The sequence below is a fragment of the Mus caroli genome, unplaced genomic scaffold (genome assembly GCF_978045245.1).
Source record: "Mus caroli unplaced genomic scaffold, Mus_caroli_1 scaffold_14, whole genome shotgun sequence".
In the NCBI taxonomy this organism is placed as follows: Eukaryota; Metazoa; Chordata; class Mammalia; order Rodentia; family Muridae; genus Mus; species Mus caroli.
In genome coordinates, this window is record NW_028227269.1 from 79,449,949 (window position 1) to 79,477,645 (window position 27,697).

Below are 27,697 nucleotides of genomic sequence, written 5' to 3' on the forward strand. Positions count from 1 at the left end.
GTGCTAGGAATCAAACTCCAGGTTCTCTGAAGTCATCTTAATTGCTGAGCAATCTCTAGCTGCCTACTCTTGTGGGAGTGGGCAGTGCCCTAAGTGTAGGAAATGTTATTCATCTTGAAAGCCTAGTTGCCAGGTGCGAACTTGGTGAATATTTGATAGCAGATCATCTTAATATCTGAGTGCTGGGGTTGAGTTAAATCCTCAAAACGATTACAGGAAATGTAGGGGGCTTTTCAAAGGACCAATTAAGGATCCAGGACTAGAACAGGCATACTCATTGGTGAGTAGAAGTAGGAAAGGCTTATTTGCTTCCTCAAAGTGGGAGTTAGGGGATGAGCTAGCATTTGGGAGGCGTTCTGGGGAGAACTCAGTAGAAGGTTTCAGTAATAGATCATGAACTGTAGCTTATCCTGATAAAGGCTAAGTCTAGGAGTAGTGGTATGCTTATTCACTTTTGAGGAGACTGTAGATATAACATTGGCAGAACCTGGCATTCTCTTTTTACCAGCCATCTTACTTGCCCTTTTAGTGGGATCCTCTGTAGTATATAAGGGAACTGTCAGGTTGAAGTTTTAGAGTACTAAGACCTGAGATTTGAGAAGTTAGAAGCAGATTCTTTTGAGACAAGAGTTTCACTGTGTCCTCTGGTCCTGGCTGGTCTGGCTTGTGCTATGTATTAGACCAAGCTGGCCTTAAACTCCTACACCCGCCACTGCTGATGTCGCCACCTGAGGGCTGTGATTTCAAGTGTTTCCCGCCCCCCCCCCCCCAGCCTTGATAGACTTACAAAAGGATGTTTTAGGACTATTTTTTTGTTTCATTTATTTCTAAGGATAGTTTGAAGCCCCAGGTCAGCCTTTCCTGAAGGCTAGATTGGTTATTAGATTAGTTTATCTATCACATCTTATACATGGTGGCAATCTGGATGTTTAGAGAAGTCATTGATCAGATGAGCCCAAAATGTAAAAAAGTAAATATTTTTGTGACATAACTAGGCTGGCTTTCACCTTAATGTAGCTGATTGCCAGTCCAAAGTTGCTTGTGTTAGACTGCGCACTAACATTGGAAACCTAAAAAAGACTGGGCTGGAGAAATGGCTCAGTAGTGAAGACTGCTCTTCTAGAGCTGAGTTCAATTTCCAGCAACCACATGGTGGCTCACAACCATCTGTAACCATATGACAGTATTCTCATATACATTAAGTAAATAAAATCTTGTAAAAAAAAAAATGAAGTAGCTTTAAAAACAAAAGACTGGTACTGTGTAACTGCCTTCAGACCTGAGGCAAAACACCTGCTTTTCAAGGTGTGTGCCTTAAAGGTGTCTGCCACTGCCATCTTAAGAAACATGTAAAGGTGAACCCAAATGGGTGGTCGTTCTTGTGAGTGCTTGTTAGTCCTGCAAGTTTGCCAAACAAGTGCCCTGATGTGGCTTCAGTTGTACACTGTCAGTGATGGAAAATACAAAAAGTAGTATACCATGTTTAGCCGTATATGCAATGGGTAGTTTATTCATCTTTCAGTCATTTTTAGTGTCTAAAAGGTGAAAAATGTTTAGATGTCATAGAAGAAATCTGAAGGTTTGAGTATTTTTCTGTACAGTTTCCTCAAGGTTTTGGAGTGCTTGATGCCACTGATAGTAAACTGATAAGAGTGCGGAATTATGTTGGCTTGTTACTGGCTTTTAAAGAATTATTCTTGCTTTCTGGTATTTCTGGTACCTTTCATTGTGGGTAGTGGGTAGCAGTTTTGTCCTATATAATTGCTTTTGTTCCTTTGTCTACTTGGTATTGATTTTATATGATTGAACCCAAGTTGTGTGGCAAAGGAAAAAGAATTAAGATTGTTTGGTAAGTTAGAACTACGAGTTGTAGTTTATTTCCTTTTGAGTTACAACATGAAGCAGGTTGTGGATGCTTAATGAGCAAAACACCTGCTTACTGGAAAGTCTAGAAATAGTGATGTTAATATTAGTTTATCAGATGTAGCTGTTTCATAGAGCCTTCATAAGAGTTCATAGCTGCTGAAAGTGTTCTTGATTTCTTGAGACAGTCTTGCTGTGTGCTCAAAGTTGACCTTGAGTTTCTGAGCATTGGAATTATAGGCAGGAACCACTTTGCCTAGTTCTCTTTTATCTTTTAAACAAATAGATTTTTGGGGATGGATAGATGCCCTTCTTCTGTCTCAGTTCATGATTCTGCTGTTGAAGGTTTGCTGGAAGTGCTAGACAAACAATCTGGCACACCAGGTGTTACTTTTCTTGTGGCTTCTAAGTTTTCACATTCTAATTTGCCATCTGACCAGAATTCAGGCCATTAGGGGAAAGGCCAGGTTGTGTAGGAGGACTATTCCCATTGTAGGTACCTTTTTCCAGAGCTGCTGGAATAGCATCTTCTGTTGCAGCAGCCTTGTAGGTAATTTTTGTTTGGTCTAAAGTAAAAAGAGAATGAGAGGTAAAACTGGCTTGAATGAGGATGGGTCCCTATTTGAATGCTTGGTTTTCACTGGGAGGAGTTGCTTGAGAAGGATTAGGTATGGTCTTGTTGAGATGTGTCATTGAGGGTGAGCTTTTGAGGTTTCAAAAGCCTGCATTTTATGTCACTCCTAATTAACCTTTGTGTGCCTATTTGTGATTTTGTGGATCGGGTTCGTAAGGTCATTTACTGCTTCAGTGTCTTGCCTGCCTGCCAGTTGCCATGTTCCCTCTCATAATGATAATGAACTCTTAACCCTCTGAAATTGTAAACCCCTAATAAGCTCAGCTCATAGCAGTAGAATAGTAGCCTGTACAAACTTTCTTGGGAAAAGAGAGTTAGCTAAGACAAACAAAACTTACTCAAATGCAAGAACTCAGGGGTGTGCTCTGTATTTGTATCTACTGTCATTCCTTTCAGGAAGTTTTGATTTTCCTTTGAGATCCCTGGTGTGGTAGCACTAACAGATGCTTTGTAAGGTATTTTCATCACTGTAGGTTTAGGTGAGTAATAATGACTTAAATTCTGAAGGACTTGGAAGCAGGAAGCTTTGATCAGGCCTCAAACTGCCAACCCCTACCTTCTTCAGTCTTGAGTGTCCCTCCCCACCATGTGGAAGTGGTGAGGGACTTTGAAGGTGGGTATCAGGGTCCTCCATGCTCTTCTACTACAGTAGAAATCTGTTTTGGGGTGTAGATCACAGTTCTTGGGGTAAAAAAAAAACCCCAAAAAACCCAAAACCCTCAGCCTTGGTTTTGGAAATACATAGTAGAAGAAACTGGGTTAGGAAATGGATGAATTTTTGTTTAAAAGACAAGGGTGCTAGGGATATAGCTCTGATTGAATGCTTGCTTAACACACCCAAGGTTCTGGGTTTGAGTTCCAGTATTAAAAAGACATGACTGGACACGGTATATGATGTTGAATTTGAGTACTTGTTGGCTGGGGGAATCTCCAGTTTGAGGCTAGCCTGAGCTACATACAGAAAAGATAACAGGTAGTGTTCACTTGGTATACAGGAGCTGTTCTGTGCTCTGTACCATAAAAAACCAAATTGGTTTATAAAGAGTACTTTGGGTGAGATGACACAGCAGGTAAAGGTTCTTGCTGCTAAGCCCGGATGACTTGTTAAGCAGTCTACATTCCTTGGAGTTCTCTGATTAAACGGGTCTGTATACATAAAAACAAAAGCCCTTTAAGGACTGGTATTTTGACGGTGGGGGTGTATGAGTATTTCTCTGCATGTATGTCTTTGTACTGCATGAAGTCTCTGGAGGCCGGAAGAGGGCATCCTTTAGGACTGGAATTGTTGGCTTCTGAGCTGCCTTGAGGGTCCTGTGGAAGAGCAACTAGGTGTTCTTAACTACTCCAGCCCCTGCAAGTGTCCTTAGTGGCCGAGATGACTCTCACTTGGAGGGAGGGATTCTGGGCTTTTGAGAATAGCATTCTGCAGATAATGAATTTGCTCTGAACACTTAAAGTAATACATTATTTTTAAAAGAAGTATTAAAATAATTTGAAGATTATTCTAGTAATTAGTATAAATTATGGCAGTTATCTGAGATTAACTGACCAGAGTGGAATCACGGTTTGGATTCTGTTGTATTAGGACTGTCTCAAGTTTTCCCTATGTTGGTTCTAGGGCTCGGACCTTTTTTTTGTTGTTGTTGTTTTTGTTTTTCAAGACAGGGTTTCTCTGTATAGCCCTGGCTGTCCTGGAACTCACTTTGTAGACCAGCTGGCCTCGAACTCAGAAATCTGCCTGCCTCTGCCTCCTGAGTGCTGGGATTAAAGGCTTTCGCCACCACGCCAGGCTGGGCTCTGACCTTACAGAAAGCTGAACACTGAAGAATGCTGAAGCTTCCCAAATTAAAGAAACCCTAGAGATCTTTTAGGTTCAAGATAGTTCTGTAATATTGAAGCTTGTCTTACAAAGTCAGTCCCATGAGAACAACGCCAGATGCATTAAGTTGGTTCTCTTAGCTAAGGCAGAAATAGTGTTACTGGTGAAAATGACCTCTTCAAAGTCGCTGGCACACCTGTTTTACCTGGTTCCAGTTCCTACTTGGAACCTTTTGTTGGTAGCTCACGTCCAATGCAATACTCACAGGAGATGATTTCAATACTTACCCTTCTGAGGTTTGGTTTTCAAATAGCACCGGAAGATAATGATGAAGAGAAGTCCTTCTGCAAGCTGGAAAATCATATAAAGGAGAGGAAAGAAGAACAGTGGTCCAATGACTTCAGGGGGGAAGGTCACATTGAGGATGGTAGAACAGAGTTGAACGTTTTGGAATCCTGTTTCCATGCTGATGGTGCGTCTGCAGCTGTGTGAGTGGGAAGAAACAGTGTTCAACAAGACAGTGGACAGCTCTGGGGCCTGCTCTACCCCCTTCTGATGCTTTAGACCTACAGCATCCAGCATAGGAAGATGGGATCCAACCCTAAGAAGATAGTGACGAAAAGGCACAAAGTTTATAAAGGCTGTGTGTGTGCATGCACGTGTATGCACATGTATGTGCTTGTGCCTCTGCATGCATGCATATGCTTGGGACTACGAGCCTTGTATATACTAGGCATGTGCTCTACCACTGAGCTACATCCATCTGACCCTAAGGAGGCCTTTGAATAGTGTGGAAATTTTGTCTGCTTTTACAGAATTGCTAAGTTAAAATTTGAAAGTGACTGGCAGATAGGTGACACTGGAAGTGTTAGCTTGTTAGTCTTTTTCTTTCTTTTTAAAAAAAAAGATGTATTTATTTATTATATATAAGTACACTGTAGCTGTCTTCAGACATCCCAGAAGAGAGCATTAGATCTCATTATGGATGGTTGTGAGCCACCATGTGGTTGCTGGGATTTGAACTCAATCCTAGAATCTTCGGAAGAGCAGTCAGTGCTCTTAACTGCTGAGCCATCTCTCCAGCCCTTAACATTTTTAATTCTAGAACTGGTCATTAAAACAAACTAGCCCCATTATGTATCTTTGAAACCTGCTCCCCTAATTTTGCTTTCCATTTAGTGCATTGAAGAGCAGAATATTTTAATTGAATGGATAGACATTGCACCTTTCTAACTCCCAAATGTGTTACTTATCCTATTTAGCATGTTAGGATTACTGTGATGGCCCTTGGTGCTATGGCCATTGTGATCTGTAGCTCCTAGAACTAGTAGGACTGTAGTACTATGGTAATGGGCAGCCTTTTTTTTTTTTTTTTTCCTGCATAATACAAGCACAGTTATTTAATTGCTATCAACTAGGTTGTAATAGTGGATTTTGTATTTTGGAAATGAGTTTCTCTTAAAGTGTACGGGGAGATTCATAAGCTGAGCAGCTATCAGCTTGTGGCTCACTACTCTTGGGGTGGGTGACCCTTTCAGGGGTTGCCTAAGACCATTGGAAAACACATTTACTTACAATTCATAGCAAAAATTAGTTACAAAGTAGTGACAAAATAATTTTATGGTGGGGTCACCACAGTATGATGAAGTGCATTAAAGGGTCACAGCATTAGGGAGGTTGAGAACCATTGTACTAATGTTTAGACTCTAAAATTTATTTAGGCTGACAGGAGGAAAGGACTCTGTTTTGAATGTTACTTTACGATGGCTTTATTTATGTTTGGTTGCACTATAGCTAAAGGCTTTGAGCTTAGCATAGCTTCCATCTGATATTGTCCTTGTCAAGGATTCAAGCCTTGTTAGAATAAGTGGGCAAGGAAAAAGAGTATTAGCATTGGCATTAAAGCTACTACAATGACGTCAAACTCCATGGTACGATTCATCCCATCCTAAGTCTCCCCCCCCCCCCCCCCAGGCCCCAATGAGTATTTCTCATTGCCCAAAGCCCTTGGTCAGTTGGTGCCTTTGAACACATGCTTTGAAAATGCTCTGCCCTTATCTCAAGGTTCCTTATTTCAAAAAACTTAAGAGACACCCTGAGGAGGACATTGGGACCTAGAAGACCTACCTTGGATTTAGTCGGAAGAGAGCAGAGAGAATGTAGCCCATCAGGAAGCCAGTGAAAGGCATCAGGGAGGAGGTAGCCAGTAAGTGTGGTGTCATGACGAACATGATGCTGTTGCCCACATTGATGACAGACAGGACTGTGACAGCCACAGAGAGAGAGAAAGTGATGATCATTCCTCCCTGGACATGGGGACAGGAAGAGACCATCAGAAGGTTGGGAGTGGGCACAGAGGAGTGGGGAGACACGGTAGGCAATAGGAATTCGAAAAACCTTTATCTTGCATTTTTTTGGATTTATTATTAGTAGCTATAAAAATATTTGGCTAATACGTTAATGACTAAAACATCAACCAAGCACAGCCAGCTGCTTTTGACATAGCTCCAGACTGCTGTGAAATTCTCAATGAAGTGTGTAACTTTGAAGGGATGAATCTGGTCCTATGAAGCTGTGATAGCATTTTCAGTCTGTGTATACATTTGCACAAGATGATATACACATATTTTGGAGCTGGTTAGAACCAGTCATACTTTCTCAGCTTCCATTACAGGGAGAGACTGAAATGTTTTGGAACTGTAGTTCTCAACTTGTGAGTAGCAATTCCCAAAGGAGTTGAGCAACCCCTTTCCCCATAATCATTGGAAAATACGTATATTTACATTACAATTCATAGCAAAATTAGTTAAGAAGTAGCTATGTTAAAAACAAAAACAAAAAAAAAGCCGGGCAGTGGTGGCGTACGCCTTTAATCCCAGCACTTGGGAGGCAGAGGCAGGCGGATTAAGTGAGTTCCAGTACAGCCAGGCTACACAGAGAAACCCTGTCTCAAAAACAACAACAACAACAACAAAAAACTAAAAGCAGTAAAAATAATTATTGTTGGGGTTCACTGCAACCCATGATCTGAATTGAAGAGTGCAGTATTAGGAAGGTTGAGAACCACTGTTTGAGGGTAAACTAGATTTCTGGAAATTGCCAAGAGTCATTTAAAGCAAAGCAGATACAAAAGGCGGTTGGTTGAACCAGGTAGCCTATTTTTGACTCCAAATGATGTGTAACCCTAAAAAGTCAGCTGGCTTGTGTGACCTGGAAACTAGATGAGAAAATTCTAGAAGTGTGTCAGCATTATATCATGCCCTTCCCCCAGGTAAGTGCTGTGAAAGCATTTATTGGGGATAATGGCATGTTTTTAGAATAGAACGAACTTTCCAGTTGCATCTTCTACACACCACTGAGAACCTTTATTAGGTGGGTTCTGGGGAAGTGACTGCTTATCGTTTTCGTCGTGAGACATGAGGATGTGAGTTTTCACAGTGTACTTCATGCTCTTTTGTAGCATGTTCCAAAATGACAAAAATGTGTAGATTTAAGTCTTTGTTTTTTCATCTTTTGAATAAAGAAATAGCAAAAAAGAAAATCAGTTCTCGTGTTACTTTGTAGTGATTATGCTTCCACGTGGTTTTAAAGTTTCCTTTTTTTTTTTCCCTGTGTGGGATGTTCACTTACCATGTGGCCCTGGCTGGCCATCCTGAACCTGCTATGTAGAGGAGGCTGACAAGAGCTGAGCTCTTGGAGGATTATGGACGGTCTCACGTTCTTCTAGGGCAAGCAGTGATCTTCCTTCACGCTGGCCATGAAATGCTGGGAGTGTTTATTCTCTTCTAGCTAGTGAAATCTACCAAGTTTGCCCTGTTGCTTTCTATTTGTCTTCTCTCCAGGCTTATATAAATCCCAACCTTTGTGACTGGCACAAGCCCCTCCAAAAAAGCCTGACCTTTCTGGTCTTGGGTAGACTGGCAGACTTGTTTGTCTGCTATTGTTGAGATCTTATTTCTCTTGTGTGTGACTTTACTTTTTTCAGATGACAAACTCAGAAGACAGCCCTCACGTGTATGGAAGAGACTTTAAGCATCAAGAAGCATAAGTTTAATTTTATTTTAATTATGTGAAGGTGTGTGTTTGTGTACAGTGTTCAAAGGCAGGTTCTTGGGGTGATGCTGCAAGGGAGTCCTGTGGCCTCAGGATATAGAGCCTTAGATGTGAGGGTTCTTAGGTCATTGGGGACATGATACTGAAAAGGCATAGGGGTCCAGTGCTATCCTTTCTTCTGCTCTTGCCTTGGTATATTTGTACCCGACCCAACACGTGCTCATGCTGTGATGAGCTGCCCTTGCCAAATGACCCAACATTCAACTTGAACCCCTAGGGCAGCTAGTCAAAGTAAACTTCCCTAAGTAGAGGATGTGGTGGTAGCTCGGTTGCCATGCTCTATCAAGGGCCCTGAGTTCTTACCTTGAGCACGTAGGGTACATAGTGTGGCCTTTTGGACTTCAGGAAGATCCCTATGGCGCAAGGAATGAGAACCATGGCGAGTGATAACATAATGCCTTTGTAGGGCACCTTGTCCTTAAGATCTCCGTCGTAGATTCCTTTGCTGTAGATGTACAAGAGGAGAGGCATCATGCCCAAGGCAGTGAAGCTGGAGCAGGTGGTCATGACAATGCTGAGTGGCCAATGCAGGAAAAACAAAGGAAAAGCCAATTAGAGATTTGAGTTCCTTCCATGTGTCTGACACTATGCTTCATATCTTTTTGGGCAGTAAACATACTGGGGTGTGTGTGTGTGTGTGTGTTTATGTGTGTGTGTGTATGTGTGTGTGTATAAAAACGCTGAATACTAGAAGAGTTGACTTATTCCGGATTGGACATAGAAGATAAAAGAAGCACAAGCCTGTCCAACTCCTTCAAACCACATATATCATTGGAGAAGGTGCCATCTGATTCAAAAAATGCCATTTTTCTTTCTCCCTTCCCTTCCCTTCCCTTCCCTTCCCTTCCCTTCCCTTCCCTTCCCTTCCCTTCCCTTCCCTTCCCCCTTCCCTTCCCCCTTCCCTTCCCCCTTCCCTTCCCCCTTCCCTTCCCCCTTCCCTTCCCCCTTCCCTTCCCCCTTCCCTTCCCCCTTCCCTTCCCCCTTCCCTTCCCCCTTCCCTTCCCCCTTCCCTTCCCCCTTCCCTTCCCCCTTCCCTTCCCCCTTCCCTTCCCCCTTCCCTTCCCCCTTCCCTTCCCCCTTCCCTTCCCCCTTCCCTTCCCCCTTCCCTTCCCCCTTCCCTTCCCCCTTCCCTTCTTCCTTCCCTTCTTCCTTTCCTTTCCTGTCCTGTCCTCACTCCCCCTCTCTTTCTTTCTTTCTTTCTTTCTTTCTTTCTTTCTTTCTTTCTTTCTTTCTTTCTTTCTTTCTTTCTTTCTTTCTTTCTTTTTCTGTTTTTCGAGACAGGGTTTCTTTGTATATCCCTGGCAGTCCTGGAACTCACTTTGTGGACCAGGCTGGCCTCGAACTCAGAAATCCACCTGCCTCTGCCTCCCAAGTGCTGGGATTAAAGGCGTGTGCCACTTCGCCCGTTTTGCCATTTTCTCGATGGGTGTGGTGCCACCCCTGGGAAGCTGGCCCTGGATACTATAATAGGGTAGCAGACTGAGCAAGCCATGAGGAGCAAGCCAGTAAGCAGCACTCCTCCGTGGCCTTTGCTTCAGTTTCACCAGGAACTTCTTTTGGTGGTGGGCTGTGATGTGGAAGTATAAGCAAAATAAACCCTTTCCTCCTCAAGTTGCTTTTGGACACACTAGTATATCAATATTTGAAATCCTATTTAAGACAGATGCAGAAAAAGATTTAACAGGATTCAATGCTGTAAACATTTAGTACACCGACAATGGAGAACCCTAATTTGAAAGTGATATCTACTAAGGGTTTATTACTAAAGTTTAGTGGTAAACAGTTTAATAGAAGATTTCCTATAATAAAAGGCCTAAAGCAACATTCTGTTATCATCTTACACATTACAGTATACACAGCAAGAGAATGTGTAGGAAGAGGAGAAAATAAACTGAGTTTTTGGGGGAAGGGGGCTAGTGATTGATAGAGGAAATTTTTCATTATAACTATAAAGAAGAGATAAATATTTAAAAATGAATTTCAAGGAGATACAGGTCTTTACTGAAGAGATTATAAGAAAAATCATAGAAAGGCATGGAAGAAACCTAAGAGCTGTTTGTGTCAAAGTCATGGCGCAATGAGGAGACGAGATGATAAAGTGGGTGAGGTGGTTTGGGTGAGAAATATTTCCTATAGGATCGTGTAGTTGAACACCTGGTTCCCAGTTAGTGATGCTGTTAGGGAAGGTTATAGAACCTTAGGAGGGACAGATTTGATGGAGGAAGAGAGTCATTAGGGATGGCCTTTGAGTCACCCCCCCCCCTCCCCGGCAGGGCTGTCCTGGAACTCACTTTGTAGACCAGGCTAGCCTCGAACTCAGAAATCCACCTGCCTCCCAAGTGCTGGGATTAAAGGCGTGCATCACCACCGCCCGGCAGCCTTTGAGATCTTGTAGCCTGACCCCACTCCCTGTTTGCTTGTACTAATTCTTGTAATGTGGATGAAATTGATCATCCAGCTTCCCGTGCCTTCCTACCTATTGCCATGTCTTCCCCATTATGGTGGATTTAATCCCTCTGGAAGTATAAGCCAAAATAAATAGTCTCAAACTTTTTGTGTAAATGCTAGGGATTTCTCCAGTTAGCACCGGCAGCTTCCAGAGGACCTGGATTCAAATCTCAGCACCCACATGGCCACTCAGATATACATGTGACAGCTCACAACCAATTGTAGCTTCAGTTTCGGGGGGGGGGGGGGTTGGTGGCATCTGACTCCCTGTAAATAGGGCATCAGGCAGGCACATGGTTTGTAGGCACGTGGTTCACAGACATAAGTAGACAAAATGTACCCTACAACACAAATGTGTATAAATGCGATGCAAAAGTTTAAAATTCTTTTGATTTAAAAGCTGATTCTAAAATTCAAGTGCAAAAGTAGAAAGGTAAAGATTGTTAATGTTTTTCATGAAGATATGTAGACCTGTAAAGTCACTGAAATTAAGAAAATGTACAGGCAGAAAGAAAGCCATAGCGATAAGACAGTCCAGACACAAACTCAAGTGTAATTCACTAATAGGTATTGGAGGAAAGAAGTGAATGATACTTAAAATGTATTTATATGGAAAATGCAAGACTAGGTCACTCAAAAATAAGTTCTAAGGTGACTTAAGGTTTCAATGTGAAAGGCAAATATTTTCAAGATCTTTAAAAAACATATAGGAAATATCTTTTTAGACAGTAGAGGATTTATTAAAACTCTAGTCAAGCCGGGTGGTGGTGGCGTTCGCCTTTAATCCCAGCACTTGGAAGGCAGAGACAGGCGGATTTCTGAGTTTGAGGCCAGCCTGGTCTACAAAGTGAGTTCCAGGACAGCCAGGGCTACATACACAGAGAAACCCTGTCTCCAAAAACGAAACCAAACCAAACCAAAATAAAAAACAAAAAACAGCCCCCCTCTAGTCAAGAAAAAAACCAAACCAAACCAAAAGCCAGTAGAGTTGATTAAGTTAGAAGCACTGTATAAGGCATCATTAAGAATATGCGCGTAAGCCCTATGCTGTGAAGAGACAGTATATTCAATTCACTGAGCCCAGCTTAGTCTACAGAGCAAGTTCCCAGATGACATAGTGAGGGTCATCTGGGAAGAAGGAGTCTTAATTGAGAAAGTGCCTCCATAGAATTAATTGGCTTGTCGACAAGTCTGCAGGGTGTTTTCTTGATTGAGAATTGGTGTGAGGGCCCAGCTTGTGTGTGGTACAGTACTGGGTGCTGTAAGAAACCAGACACACACATAGACACACACACATGGTACACACATAGACATACATATGGTCCAGACATACATGGACACAAACACATGGCACACACAGACACACATACACACACAGACACACATACACACACAGACACACATACACACACACATACATTAAAAGGAGGGGGCTGGAGAGATGGCTCAGTGGTTAAGAGCACTAACTGATCTTCCAGAGGTCCTGTGTTCAATTCTCAGCAACCACATGGTGGCTTACAACCATCTATAATGAGATCTGGTGCCCTCTTCTGATGTGCAGGCATACATGCATACAAAACGTTATCTACACAATAAATAAATCTTAAAAAAAAAAAAAAAAAAAGGAGCCAGGAATGGTAGATAGAGGCTTGTAATCTCTTCAGTCAAGTGTGGGGAGGAAGATTAGAAGTTTAAGGTTGTCTGTGGTTACACAGTTGAATTCAAAGCTAGCCTGGGCTACATGAGACTCCCGTCTCAAACATCCTAAAACAAAACAAAACAATAACAAAACAGAAATGTATTAAAATGTCCTTGGAGATGGGGGAGCCAAATCCAGGGACATATTCTCTTAGAGGTGTCGTAGAGTGAGGCAGAAGCAAAATCTGAAGGCTTCTGTGCAGACTATTGGTCTCTCTGTAGAAGACTGACTTATAAATTGTGTGTCTGTCTTCATGTCCAGAGAAATCATGCTTGCTTTGGCTTGGTGTGTCAGGAGTTCTGGAGTCTGTTCTGAGACTCTCTATCTTGTACCCTTTGATGTATGGAGCAATATCCCTCTGCAATCACAGGTACCCCAGGGCTGTCAAAGATATCCGTCTCCAACCCACTGGCATCTGTGACTGTTGTGATCTTCAGTTTACCCTGATGAGCCTGGATGGGAGATGACCTCCAGGTTCCAGCCTCTGAGATTGGAATCACCACAACACTGTGGACCTGGTGTCTGGTTATGGTGGGATGGATGACGTGTTTGTATTTTGATTTTTTTTTTCTTTTCTACATATGTTGTTCTTGTTTGTTTTTGCTTTTTCAGACAGAATCTTACGTGTAGTGGAGGGTGTCCTTGAACACCTGATGCCTCTGCCTTCACTTTTCCGGGGCTGGTATTACACCCTTGTGCTGCCATACCAGCCTTACTTTATAAGTTATTTTGAGTTGGACTCAAGCATTCTCCTGCCTCAGACCCTAGGTAGCAAGGTGACACCTGGCTTACACCACTGCACCCAGCCCCTTGCTTAAGGTTGAGTGCATTGCCTAAGCCCTGCTTTAGGGAATCTGTAAAGTCAGAGGGAATAGAAAGATCAGAGGCAACTTGCTGAGGACACTGGGAGGTGACCAGCCAGTCCCTACCGTGAGGCAGGAAATGTGTTAGGATCCCAGTGGCTTCCTGTGTGATACTGGGGAACTTTGGGTGGTGTCCAGGCCTTTTGCTTCCCTAGCCACTGGCTCTGGGCTCTGCTATGGGATCAGCAGATTAAAAGGAGCTGGGGAGTTTGAGGATGGCAAGAGTAACCCAGGCTCTACCCCTAAGATGCTTACCTCAGCTAGGCATTTTCTCCTGCCTGAGCATCTTTGAGGACGGGGCTGCCCTGCTTGATTGCCTGGTGGTCTCACCTCAGACTTAATCCATTTGGAAGACAGAATAAGGATGAGAGAGGGTCCTGGGTTGGCTCCGGACACAACTTTTGCTCAGATATTGGGAGATCTTTGGTAGGTTTTTTGACTTCTGTCTCCTAATGAGTAAAATGGAATAAGAGTCTCATCATTTACTTCTAACTCTGGGACATAATGGCCTTAAAAGAGAGGCCTCAGAGTAGGCCTTGGAGCCACACTTGACTCTTGGACACTGCTTGCTTTGCACAGCCTTTTAGATATATACGTATGACTTGATGCTGTTTGAAAATTTGGAGATTTCACCTAAAAATGGAGACTCAGTCTTCTCTTGAAGAGAAGAAATCTTGGGGCTGAAGAGATGGCTCAGCTGCTAAAAGCACTGGCTGCCCTTCCTGGGGACCAGGGTTCAACTCCCAGGACCCACATGGTGACTCACAGCCATCTATGGCTCCAGTTTCAGGGCAATCCAGTGTCCTCTTCTGGTTTCTGTGGGCACCAGGACACACACACATGTGTCTTTACATACATTCAGGCAAAGCACTCATCCCTATAAATATATTTTAAAAGGAAAAGCAGCTAGGCATGGTGGCACATGCCTTTAATCCCAGCACTTGGGAGGCAGAGGCATGTGGATCTCTGTGAGTTTGAAGCCAGTCTGGTCTACAAAGTGAGTCCAGGACACAGCCAGGGTTCTGTTACACAGAGAGACCCTGTCTCAAAAAACCAAACCAAATCAACAACCAACAAACAAAGCTAAAGCAGGAAGCTGTGATGACAGTAAGTTCTCTCCTGTACAAGGCATATGTCTGATCAGAGAGGCCAGTGCCTTTGAGCCTGGCAGGCAGCCTCCATTCACTCTGTCAATATACAGGATAGCTCTCAAGACATCTGCAGACATACCAGTTCTAAAGCCAGCCAGCCAGCCCCTGGTTGAAAGTGTTAAGCCCTAGGACTTTCCTTATCTGTGAATGTGGTCATTTATGGCACTCCCTCCTGTATGTACCCCTTCATGTCAGCCACCGAAACAAGGACCAGTGCAGGATGTATACAATGGGCAACAAGAGTATTAAGAGAATAAAATTGCCGGGGTGGTGGTGGCGGCGCATGCATTTAATCCCAGCACTTGGGAGGCAGAGGCAGGTAGATTTCTGAGTTCAAGGCCAGCCTGGTCTACAAAGTGAGTTCCAGGACAGCCAGGGAGAAGCCCTGTCTCGAAAAACCAAAAAAAAAAAAAAAAAAAAAAAAAAAAATGGACTTTGTTGGGGGAGGGGCTAGAGAAATGGCTCAGTGGTTAAGAATACTAGCTGCTCTGACAGATGGGTTTGATTCCTAGCACCCACATAGCTTCTTACAGCCATCTGTAACTCTTGTTCTAGGGGGATCCAGTGCCCTTTTCTGTCTCCCTTGGGCACTAGGCACACACGTCGTACACAGAGACATACATGCATACAAAAATACCCATACACATTAAAAAAAAAAGTAAGTTTAAAGATTGACTTTGTTGAAAAGAATGTTTATTTAGTGAAGGTTCTTAGCTTTGCTGTCATTGCTGTAATAATGTATGTCGTCACTTTTCAGGACAACAGGGATTCAAAGTCTGTCTGGACATGATAATTATTCATGCTCAGCCAGGGGGATCCAGGGCATGGTTAGTGTGTATGAGAACGATAGGTTTGCTTAGGAGGAAGAGACTTGGTCACGCAGTCCCATCGGCTGCTTCCACAGATCCACAGATCCCCCACCGTGCCCCCTTTCTGACTAATGTGACTACATATTCCTTCTGCACCAGAGCTGAGGTTTAACACCTTGGGACGTATAAGGTGTGACCAGCCTTGCTTACAGGACAGCATGACTGATGCCTTGCCCCTCCTTCCAATTGCCCTTCTGCTGTTTTGCCTCACCAGGAGGGGCTTCTAGGTAAGTTTTCTTTATAAAGTTTAGGCACAGGCAAGGTACGCTCGCTTTGCGGTTCCTTCTCTACTTGACACTGAACAACTCCACTGAGAACAGGCCTAGAGGAGACTGGCTTAAGTCCGAGGCTTTGTGTCTGGAGTGAGTTCAGCCATGCTGTGCACTGCCCGAGCAGGCTGAGAGAGCCCCCTCTCCTTGACATTCACTGCCACAGTTGCAACTGTGTGAAGGACAGATATTCCACCAAGCCCAAGGAGTCTGGCACTTCACGAGTGAGACCTGATCAGGATGCTCTAGGCTCAGGCTGGTCTTTTTGTTGTTGTTGTTGTTTTGAGACAGGGTTTCTCTGTATAGTCCCGACTGTCCTGGAACTCACTTTGTAGACCAGGCTGGCCTTAAACTCAGAAATCCGCCTTCCTCTGCCTCCCAAGTGCTGGGATTAAAGGCGTGCACCACCACCGCCCAGCTGCTCAGGCTGGTCTTAGCCTTCTCCCTTCTTGTTAGACTGAGTGGAGCCCAGCCTAACCTGGGCAATCGCTGGGGCCTCAATTCTACATAAAGTTTCTTTGGTTGGCAATCTCACCACATCTGACAACTCGGTAAAGGGTCTTAGCAGGTACCTTGGATGCCCAGATACTGGAAAAGAGCCTTTGGAGTCTCTTCTCTGCAGGAAATTTAAGATGTTCGTTTGGTTCCAAGTCACCTTGGCCTTCCTGGAATGTTCTGGCCCCATTATACCCTTTCTAGATTTTCAGCCTCAGAGATGACACCCTGCCAGTCAGATGACTGCGGTTCTGAGGAACTCTTTCATCGAAATCTATTCTCCTTTACAGTGATCCTGTAGAGACTTCTGGGAGTTCAGGGGTGTCTAACATACCTCTGGACCAGCTTAATGGTTTTTTTTTTTTTAACCTGGGATTTAAACCAAAGATATTCCAGAGGCTGCCCCAATTTAGCATAAACCGTTGACAATCGATGCCAAACTTAATCCAGCTCCTACATCCCTCCCTGCTCTGGCTCCAGCCTAGATCTTCTCCAGATCATGACATCTCCGCAGCACCCCATCCCACACCCTTTCCTCTTAACCCTCGGTCCTACCTGAGGTTCATGTCTCCCTTCATGGCCAGGGTGAAGAGGTTAGACAGGTTTCCCCCAGGAGAGCAGCCGCAGATGAGGATGGCTAGAGCCTCAATGCTGGTCAGATGAAAGACCTTGCCCAGAAGGAAAGCGCTGAGGGGCATGATACCGTACTGGGCCACTATGGCGATGATCACCCCTTTGGGCTTCCAGAAGTGAGCCTTGATCTTGCTGAACTCCATGGTGCAGCCCAGCGAGAGCATGATGAGCAGCAGCATAAGCACCAGAATGACACTGAGGGCGGTGTCTGTGGCCCGGTGGCCAAAGCCAGGCGGCAGGGAGAAATTGAAGGGGGCTGATACGTTGTGCGCCTCCATCCTTCGGCCCAGTGAACACCACCTCACTCTCTGCTGCTGCCTTTCCTTGCCCAGTGCTGGCTGGATGTTTTCTTCAGTCCTCTTTCAGGACAGAGTTTCTGGACAAAATGTAGCTGTGGGCAAATAAAAGATTATGCAACCAGCAGAACCACGGTTGTGGTTATAAGACAGCCCATAACCTCATCTCCCCGGATCCCCTACTTTGCTTAAGTTTCCTGACCTCTGTGCCTGCTGGGTGGAGCTCATACCCAGCACAGGGTTCATTCTTTACCCTGTTGAGCATGCTTCTCTGTAGCGTCTCTGAGACCCACCCAGGACCCGCAACAAAACAGGTCCACCTTTCCCTTTAGTTCCTGCTTCTAGCTCAGTCTCTGAGACCTCAGGTTGTTTCCTGGGAAAAGGCGCCTTCCCTATGCTCAGTGAGTCACCATTTGTTCCCAAGAGAAAGAGACTGTTTCTGCCTTTGCCTTCCTCATCTAAGTGGCAAAGGCCAGAGGGCCATGGGACAGGATGGGGGGGATGTGGTGTTGCTGTTTTCAGGAGAGGCTGTGTCCACGACTGTCCTCCTCTGAGACCTTGTTTTGTGCCCATATCTAGATCATACGTGTCCTGTGGGGGTTGGGATTGGTTGGGGGTGGCACCATGAATCCCTGAAAGACTTACTTATCTCCAGAGGGGGAAAAACTTTCTGGGGTACGTTGGGCTCTTGGAAGCCTGGAGACTATCCAAAGCCCAGCTCACGAGAAACTCCAGCTGTGGAGAGTAACTAGCTGGTGCCTGCGGTATCCATGACTTGAGAGACTTCAGAGAAGGAAGTGAGGTTGTAGCAATCTTGAGATGCACCAGGTAAAAAAAATAATTCCACTATTTTTTTGGCCATATATAAAGCAAGATCTATTAAATATTAAATACCAACCAAGGGGTAGACTTTGGTCAGAACCAGTTCCTGAAATGTTCCAGCTAAGTGCCCTGAGACATACATGTAGCGGGGCTTTCTAAAGACTAATCTATGCCGGGCCGTGATGCCTAGGACTTGGGAGGTAGAGGCAGGCAGATTTCTGAGTTCGAGGCCAGCCTGGTCTACAGAGTGAGTTCCAGGACAGCCAGGGCTATACAGAGAAACCCTGTCTTGAAAAAAAACCAAAAACCAAAAACAAACAAACAAAGACTAATCTATAAACCACTTTCCCAGGAGGCATTGTTATTTTTCAAGAATGACAGCTTATAGCATTCTAGGAAGTTACCAGGTTTGTGGGCAGGTGGGGTGTGCAGGTTAATTTTAGGCATTGCAGATGAGTGGCCTTTTCTTACTGCGCTCCCAATGGCTCTATTTTGCATGTTGGGCCTGCGGGTCTCATGATGGCACCCAGGTGGGAGGCATGCAACATCAGCAACATTAGAGAGGCAGGTGTGGCCATCCTGAGCTGAACTTCCTCGACTCACCTCAACTGTGAGACTGAGCGGGTCTGTTAGGTGTAGTTTCCCCACCATTACCAAGGTAAAGGCAACTCTTTTTTTTTTTTTTTTTTTTAAGATTTTTAAATTTTATTTTATGTATATGAGTACACTGTAGCTGTCTTCAGACACACCAGAAGAGGGCATCGGAACCCATTATAGATGGTTGTGAGCCACCATGTGGTTGCTGGGAATTGACCTCCGCTGGAAGCGCAGTCAGTATTCTTAACCACTGAGCCATCTCGCCAGCCAGACTGAGGCAAATCTTTTTTTTTTTTTTAAACATTTATTTATTTATTATAAGTACACTGTAGCTGTCTTCAGACACTAGAGAAGAGGGAGCCAGATCTCATTATGGATGGTTGTGAGCCACCATGTCGTTGCTGGGATTTGAACGCAGGACCTTCAGAAGAGCAGTCAGTGCTCTTAACCGCTGAGCCATCTCTCCAGCCCCTGAGGCAATTCTTATAAGGACAGTATTTAATTGGGGCTGGCTTACAGGTTCAGAGGTTCAGTCCATTATGGCAGCATCTAGGCAGGCATGGTGCAGAAGGAGCTGAGAGGTCTATCTCTTCATCTGAAGGCCACAAGCAGAAGACTGGCTTCCAGGCAGCTCGGATGAGGGTCTTAAAGCCCATGCCCACAATGACACACTTCCTCCAACAAGGCCACACCTCCCAATAGCACCTCTCCCTGGGCCAAGCATGTTCAAACCACCACAAACTGTCTCACTGAAGCTGACTCCTAGAAGTGTTTCCATCATTCTCTCGGTTGTCCAAACCCTGCTCCCTGCTGCTTCTGCTCCCTCTGCCCTCATGGGCCTGTGTCCAATGACCCCTGAGGAGAGGGAGACCCACAGCTAGCCATTCTGAGCATTGGGGAGGTTGCTTCCTCTCTTTGGAGAAAGCCAACTCATGCAGACATTCTCTCTGTTTTCTGGCCACCATATTTGAGTGGTTGCCAGAGGGCCATGCAGGAAGAATGACAAATGGCTTTAGAACACATGGATCGTGGCCCACTGGTTTGCGTGAACCCAGCCACGATGGGTGCTCCTTTGCTGAGGCACCACCCTGAGGACCACGTGTCCTGAGGACTTCTGCTCTGCTTGCTGCCCTCACTTCACTCTTAATCTAAGGACTGTGTGAAGACTCCAAGGGCAACTCCACCCCTCACTGGGCAGTATCTCTGTCCCTCACAATAATCGTGCTTAATCTCTTTCATGCATTGCTGCTGGAGGAGATTAATGATTCAGTCACCATCCTTCAGAAGAATTTAGAGATGCAGATTGTCAGCAATGACCACCACCCTTAGAGAACATTTGGAAAAAAGAAATTGTTAGTGAAGCTAGGTTGAGATGTTTTTGCTACTGGCTCTGATGTAGAAAATCTTAGGTAGCAATTTGAAGTTCAGAAAGGGACACTCTTATTAGTTAAGCTAGGGAGGGACATTTTATGGCCAGGGAACAAGAACAATGGCAGCTCTGGCTGATGTGAGTCTCACTGAGGCTGGCTGGTGATGGCTGATTTCTTCTTCTTCTTTTTTTTTTTTTAAGATTTATTTATTTATTTATTTATTTATTATATGTAAGTACACTGTAGCTGTCTTCAGACACTCCAGAAGAGGGAGTCAGATCTCGTTACGGATGGTTGTGAGCCACCATGTGGTTGCTGGGATTTGAACTCAGGACCTTCGGAAGAGCAGTCGGGTGCTCTTACCCACTGAGCCATCTCACCAGCCCCAATGGCTGACTTCTTATACCCAGTTTTGCCCTCAGCTCCCTGATATGATTTAATAAGAATTGCTGATGAGTAGATATGCATGCATGCTGAGTATAAGTATAATAAGAATTGCTGATGAGTATATTAATTCTGAGGACTTAAAGTAGATATGACTGATTTTTATGTAAAAGTTTAGATTTGTGATTCTTTTAAGATTCTTATAAGATTACTTTTAAAGATTAATAATATACTTATTTATCCTTCCTATGTAACTGCAGATTGCCGCCTTGGCAATAAGAGAAACTGGTTGAGAAAACTACCTCGCTTCTGGTACTTTGTTAATCTATAACCGCTTAGTTATGAATGTTTGTGGGTTCTTGGGAATAATTTGGTTTTTTTTCCCTTTGTATCTGTATTACATAATGTTATTTCTTATGAAGGTATTTGGGAAAATACTGGTTTTTTTCATAGTCATTCACTAGAAGAAAACTAGAAAGTAATTACATTGTAATTTTGTACTGCTGGAAAGATTTGGCTGGGATATGTAAGCCATGGGAGAAAAAGTACAGTTATTGGAACATTGTAACTCTGTGTGTGTGTGTGTGTGTGTGTGTGTATAAATGTGTGTGTGTGTGTGTGTGTGTGTGTATGTATGTATGTATGTCTGTATATGTATAAAGCTTGTGTGGGTGTGTGTTGGAGCTTGCTCTGTCCACCAACCATGTGTGTTTGTGTGTGTGTGTGTATGTGTGTGTGTGTATGTGTGTGTATAAATGTGTGTGTGTGTGTGTGTGTATGTATGTATGTATGTATGTATATGTATAAAGCTTGTGTGGGTGTGTGTTGGAGCTTGCTCTGTCCACCAACCACGTGTGTTTGTGTGTGTGTGTGTATGTGTGTGTGTGTATGTGTGTGTGTGTATGTGTGTGTGTGTATAAATGTGTGTGTGTGTATGTATGTATGTATGTCTGTATATGTATAAAGCTTGTGTGGGTGTGTGTTGGAGCTTGCTCTGTCCACCAACCATGTGTGTTTGTGTGTGTGTATGTGTGTGTGTGTATGTGTGTGTGTGTATGTGTGTGTGTGTATAAATGTGTGTGTGTGTATGTATGTATGTATGTCTGTATATGTATAAAGCTTGTGTGGGTGTGTGTTGGAGCTTGCTCTGTCCACCAACCATGTGTGTTTGTGTGTGTGTATGTGTGTGTGTGTGAAATGCTTGGGGCCTGCTTGCTAGAGCTCAGTGTGTGAATATGTATATGTCTGTCTGCATTTATGTATTTGTATGTATGAAGTTATTGAAGTCTGCCTTTTGCCTCATCCACTCAGTGTGTGTGTGTATGAATTTTCTCTCTTTTCTTTCTTGCTGACCCCCAAGGAGTTAAAAGAGTTCAGGAGTTCAGAGGTTTTTTTGCTGGCCTCAGGGAGCACCAGCCACAGTAAATTAAGCGTTGTTCCCTCCTCAGAGGACAGTCTTCAGAGTAATCTCTCTCATCGCTGGCTGTAACAGAATTTCCCCTGTCCAATCACTTTAAATATTAATGCAACAAGATCCCTGTGATTGGGCAGGGAAAAGGGAGGCAGAGCAAAGGTTGCAAAGATGGAGATGGAGGAGACAGATGGGGGAAGGAAGGAAGATGGAGCAGGAGGAAGATGATCCAGATTCGGCATGGCTTTAAATAGCCACAGGTAACTATGAATATAATAAGAGGATAGAATAAAAGTGGATGTTCACAGTCAGCTATTGGATGGATCACAGGGCTCCCAATGGAGGAGCTAGAGAAAGTACCCAAGAAGCTAAAGGGATCTGCAACCCTATAGGTGGAACAACATTATGAACTAACCAGTACCCCGGAGCTCTTGACTCTAGCTGCATATGTATCAAAAGATGGCCTAGTCGGCCATCACTGGAAAGAGAGGCCCATTGGACATGCAAACTTTATATGCCCCAGTACAGGGGAACGCCAGGGCCAAAAAATGGGAATGGGTGGGTAGGGAAGAGGGGGAGGGTATGGGGGACTTTTGGGATAGCATTGGAAATGTAATTGAGGAAAATATGTAATAAAAATATTAAAAATAAAAAAATATGTCCCAGAAAACATTCTCAAGGAAGAGGTCCAAGATCAATAGGCATTTGTTGAATTAATAAAATAATTGAAATAAAGTATTTACACTGTGGAAAAAAAAAGAGGATAGAATAATAGGGATAACTTGTCTAATTTAGGTGGACAGCTTGTATCATTGGTTGACTCTGAAATTATTGTGTGGGCTTCTTGTGAATTGAGAATTTATTGATATATAAATCTGACTGATTAATTACAAGCTTCTAGAGTTTTGATCTATTGGGTTACTGGAATTTGGGACTGCCGATCACAGGGGTTTATGGCTGAGAAGGCATAGTGGCTATGAAACAAGTGAATTGGAGTTGGGAAGACCACCATAGGCCGCCATGGAGCTAGCCTAGAAGCAGAGATGGCGAGATGGCCAGGCCAGAGAGTAGCTGGGTGTAATGTGGGAACTTGCTGTTCTTTTTTAGTTTTTCCCACAACAGCTGGCTGCCATGAGCAGCAGCCCCATCAGTATCTGTACCAACCCCCATCAGCTACATAGTACTGACCACCATTGGCTGCTTGCCTCAGTTTACCCTGTGGTGCCAAAGCTGATCTTCAGCAAGCGGTATTGCTTGTCATGAAAGAACAAACTTGAAAACTGTGAGCTAAAAGACATAATTCTTCCCTTAAAAGGTATCTGAGTCCACCCCAGATTTGACGGAAAGGAAAACGAGTGTTACAGGAAGTTGACTTTAGGTTTTAAAGTCATTTCTTCATGAATGGGATTTGTAGCCTTACCCCTGAGCCCCACTGGATGGTCTCGTGTCTCCCATGATGTAAACATCCTTCACCAGATACCAAATCTGCCAGGGTCTAAGTTTTGGGCTTCTCATTCTCCAGGAAGTGAGCACAAGTTCTCATGCATGTGCCCTACCATGGAGCGACTCTAAAACTAAGCATGTTTAACTATGAGGAAGATAGTATTAACATGGGGTGAAGGGGGAAAGGAGACAGAGAAGATAAAGTGCACTGGAGTTTTCATTGTTCACTGTGAGGATCAAACAGCTGCTCAATTCTAGGAAAATAGAGATATTGATTTAATTAGAAAAGTGGCAAGTAGAACAAAACTTACAATATTCCAAGAGCTGGAGATGCATAGTTCAATAGAAGGATGTTTGTTGATGCACATGAGGTTTTCAATGTCATCCCTAATGAGCTGTCTAGTTTTATGTCAACTTGACACAAGCTAGAGTTATCTGAAAGGAGGGAACCTCAACTGAGAAAATGGCCTTCATAAAATCCAGCTGTAAGGCATTTTCATAGTGAGTGGTTGACAAGCTAAAGTCCAGCCCACTGTGGGTGGTGCCATCCCTGGGCAGGTAGTCCTGGGTTCTATAAGAAATCAGGCTTGGGCTGGTGAGATGGCTCAGTGGGTAAGAGCACCCGACTGCTCTTCCGAAGGTTCGGAGTTCAAATCCCAGCAACCACATGGTGGTTCACAACCATCCGTAACGAGATCTGACTCCCTCTTCTGGAGTGTCTGAAGACAGCTACAGTGTACTTACATATAATAAATAAATAAATCTTTAAAAAAAAAAAAAAAAAAGAAATCAGGCTTAGTGAGCCAGGATGAGCAAGCCAGTCAGCAGTATTCTTCCATGGTCTCTGCTTCAGTTCCTGCCTCCAGGTTCCTGCCCTGCTTGATTTCCTGTTTTGACTTTTTTTCAATGATGGAATACAATGTTGAAGTGTAAGCCAAATAAACCCTTTCTTTCCCAACTTGATATTTGGTCATGTGTTTTCATTGCAGCAATAATAACCCTACCTAAGACACCTAGTGCCATGAAGCAAGCAACCAGCCAGCCAACCAACCCAAAACTCCTAAAGAACAGCAATCAGAAAAACTCTATTGAAATATGAGAATTACTTATAGAAGCAAAGACAATAGTCCACATAGTATTAGCTGCTTCAAAGTTACAAAAACAGAAGGAGTAATGTGATATTAATGTGACATAATTAAGGCTAAGGTTTCTGTCCTAGCAATAGATATGTGCACATCTGAGTTAAACCTACTCTTATGCATGAGTACAGAGAAAAAAGAACAAGTGGGGTAAAAAAGAAATATAAAAATGTGTGTGTGTGTGAGCCCAGCACCCCCCCCCCGCCACATTTTTTTTTTTCTGAGAGAGAGTCTTACGATGTAGCCCTGGGTGGTCTGGAACTCATTATGTAGCACAGGCTAGCCTTGAACTCACAGATAGGTATCTACCTGCCTCTGCTCTCCACATGCTGGGATTAGAGGCGAGGACCACTCTCTTTTTTGTTTTATGCTGCTGAGAATTGAAGACAGGGTTTCTCATGTGCTAAGCATGTACTGTGCTACCAGACCCTCCACTCTGGTCATAATTGTTTTATCATCTAAAGTGGAGATGAAGGAACACTTTTTATAATGCAGCTTGCAATATTTGGATAAACAGTCATCTGTATATCAAATAACAAAGTGCAGAATTTACAAAGCTAAAATTATAGGAGATGCAGGGAAGCTCCAGCCAAGCAAACAGATAGTTGACTTTAATTCAATTCTTTGATCAATGAGAGATCATTGGAAAAGTGAGCTTGGATACAGAGGATCTGAACATCATATTTATAGAAACAGGATGAGGCTTGTCTCCCAAAACACCTCACAATTTTTCCTTTTTAAAAATTAATAATGTGCCATATTTATTTTATTTTATTATTATTTTTCACTAGAGCAAGGTTTTTATTGGAGTACCTGGGCAGAGTGGAGGGAGCCATATCCCAGCATTTAGAAATTTCATAAAAATCGCCAAATGTTGTGACTGAAATAGGTTTAACAGAGATGACTTTGGAAATGTCATATTTATCCCCAGTAGAGCCACATTGTGTGTGCAAGTTTGTGTCCACATATGTTCACATGCATGTGGAAGCCACAGGCTAATGTCAGGGGTTTTCCTCAGTCTCTTTCCTTCCTCCCCGCTTTTCTTCTTTCTTTCATTCAACTTCTTAATGATTCTTTGTGAGTCACATCATGTGTCCCAAATCCCTCCCATCTCCCCATCCCCTAATATCTGCACTTTGCCATTGTAATCTCCCCCCAAAGAAAACACACACACACACACACACACACACACACACACACACACACACACACCATCACCACCACCACCACCACCACCAAACGAAGCATAGAAAATAACCAGGGTAAGCTCTTTAGCACGGCTTCAGCTAGGCCATCCAATGCTGCCATCGGCAGGAGATGTGGGCTGTTGGCTGCACACAGACAGCCTGGTTGAGCATAGGTCTTGAATCCTGGGGGACTCAATGGGTGGTGATTTCCACCTACATGGGACGAAAGGTATTTGATCTTGTCTCCTGGACCCCTGGCTCCTGTCGAAGCTATCACCCCCACAACCCCCGCAGGAGAGGTGTGTGACTATCAGTCATGCAGACGATGTCCCAAGCTCCTGGCATTCTGGCTAGATTCCACTCCCACAGTTACCTGACTATAGCCAGATATGCTCCTCCCCACAGTTACCCGATAGCCCAGCTGCTTGGCCCCACCTCGATCTTTTTAAGCTCTCACTTTTCTTATTATCATCTCTAGCCCTCCTCTCTCTCTCCCTTCCCTCCCCCCCTCCACGTGGCCATGGCTGGCCTCTCTCCCTCTTTCTACCTTCTCTCTTTCTCCTTGCCTATCTACAATAAAACTCTAAAACCATAGACTGTCTCTGCTCATCAAGGCCCACCTTGCTTGAATGATGGAATAGGCTTTCCCCTAATGAGCCACGTCTAACCTTCCACTGGAAGGCCTTCCTGCACTCCAGCCATGGACAGGACCAAGGACTCTCACCCAAGTGGGAACCATCCAGCACCCCCTCTTCCCCTGCCCTCTCCTCTCTTTGCCCCACCCCCCACCCCCGGGACTCCCATTCTGTCCTCAGCTCTTTCTCGGTGTACAGCAGTGTCTGGGATGCCCGAGGCTGAGAACCTGGTACCTAGGACTGCCCCTTGTCCACCACCTGCCGAGTTAGGGCTAGTGGCTTCACACAGCCAGGCACACCCACCCAGGGCCGTGTGGAAAGTGTGCGACAGTCCTTCTGCATCCACCCGCCCAGAGCACTGGAACTCTGGTGGGATGCAGGTTTTCTCCCACTCCCTTTATTCCCCCACGTCCCCTGCCCAACAAGGTTAGTTCTCCTGCTCTCATGACCTCAGAGCTGGCTCACCTGCATTCATACTTCCAGAGCCAGCTCCACTGTGCCCAGGCAAAGTGCAGAGCCTACCCTCCCAAGTGACAAGACAGGCTAGCTCTTCCACTCTCATGACCTCAGGGTCAGCTCTCCTGGCTACTGCAGATAGCAAGGGGTGGAGGACATCATCCCTGAACCTTTACCATCTCACACTAGATGAGTGATGGGGCCAGTTCTTCCATGCTCTCTCCCCTGGGGCTGGATCACCCACACTCTCTCCACCAGAGCCAGCCCTACTGTTTTGCTCAGGCAAGGTGCAGGACCTACTCTCTCAAGTGCTGCAGCCAGTGAGAGGCAAGGCCAGCTCACCAGCTCTTATGACCCTAGGTCAGCTTTCCCAACTGCCTCAGATGGTGAGGGGCAAAAGGGCAGAAGGCATCTTTCCTAACCCCCCAGGCCACCTCACGGCAGATGAATGGTGGGGCCAGCTTTCTGGCGCTTTCACCTTTGAGCTAGCTCACCTGTGCCCCCTCTACTGTGGCCAGCTGTGTGCTGCCCAGATGAGTTGCAGGGCCCGCTCTCCTGAGTTCTGCAACCAGCAAGGATCGGGGCCAGCTCACCTGCTCTCATGGTCCCAGGGCCAGTTCACCTCCGCATCCCCACCACTTTGTGGCAGATGAGTAGCAAAGTCCGCTCTCCAGATCTCTAGCTCTTGGGGCTGGCTCATCTGCATGCCCCCTTCCCCCCCCCCCCCCTCACGAGAGGGGTGCTCTGCTGTGCTGTCCAGGTGAGGTACAGGGCTGGCTCTCTTGAGCATTACAGCTGTTGAGGGGCAAAGCTAGCTCTCCCGAGCTTATGACCCCATGGCAACTTTCCTGACTGCTGGAGGCGGCAAAGGTTAAGGGCTTATCACTTCTATGCCCACGCCACCCCACAGGTGGTAGAGTCAGCTCTCCCACACTCATGCCTTTGGGACTGGCTCACCCAACTCACCCAACCCCCCTCCCCCAAACCACACCACTGCCAGGACCAGCTCCACTGTGCTGCCTGGGTGAGGCACAGCACTTGCTCTCCCAAGAGATGCCAGGATGAGAGATGGGGCCAGCTCTCCTGAGAGCCACATCCAAT

General features: G+C 44.7%; 1 protein-coding gene across 2 annotated transcripts; it reads right to left on the reverse strand.

Moving 5' to 3' along the window:
* Window positions 1-1,842: 1,842 nt before the first annotated feature.
* Slc10a1 (solute carrier family 10 member 1) lies at window positions 1,843-27,206 on the reverse strand. Of its 2 annotated transcripts, XM_085830517.1 has the most exons (6): window positions 27,190-27,206; window positions 16,779-17,247; window positions 8,733-8,943; window positions 6,444-6,622; window positions 4,604-4,800; window positions 1,843-2,429 (listed from the first exon to the last, which is right to left on the reverse strand). In XM_085830517.1, exons 2-6 carry the CDS (start codon window positions 17,132-17,134, stop codon window positions 2,284-2,286), a joined length of 1,089 nt encoding a protein of 362 aa, XP_085686643.1. In that variant the 5' UTR covers window positions 17,135-17,247; window positions 27,190-27,206; the 3' UTR covers window positions 1,843-2,283. The 2 variants fall into 2 exon arrangements, with proteins under 2 accessions (XP_085686643.1, XP_021035231.1); XM_021179572.3 differs by lacking the exon at window positions 27,190-27,206 and having other exon boundaries at window positions 16,779-17,325.
* Window positions 27,207-27,697: the final 491 nt, after the last annotated feature.

Coding starts and splice junctions, on each gene's coding strand:
- Slc10a1 (XM_085830517.1), bottom strand. CDS start 17,134: ATGGAGGCGCACAACGTATCAGCCCCCTTCAATTTCTCCCTGCCGCCT. Junction 4,801..6,443: donor CTCTTCCGACTAAATCCAAG/GTAGGTCTTCTA, acceptor CCACTCACACAG/CTGCAGACGCACCATCAGCA. Junction 2,430..4,603: donor GAAAACCAAACCTCAGAAGG/GTAAGTATTGAA, acceptor TTTTTACTTTAG/ACCAAACAAAAATTACCTAC.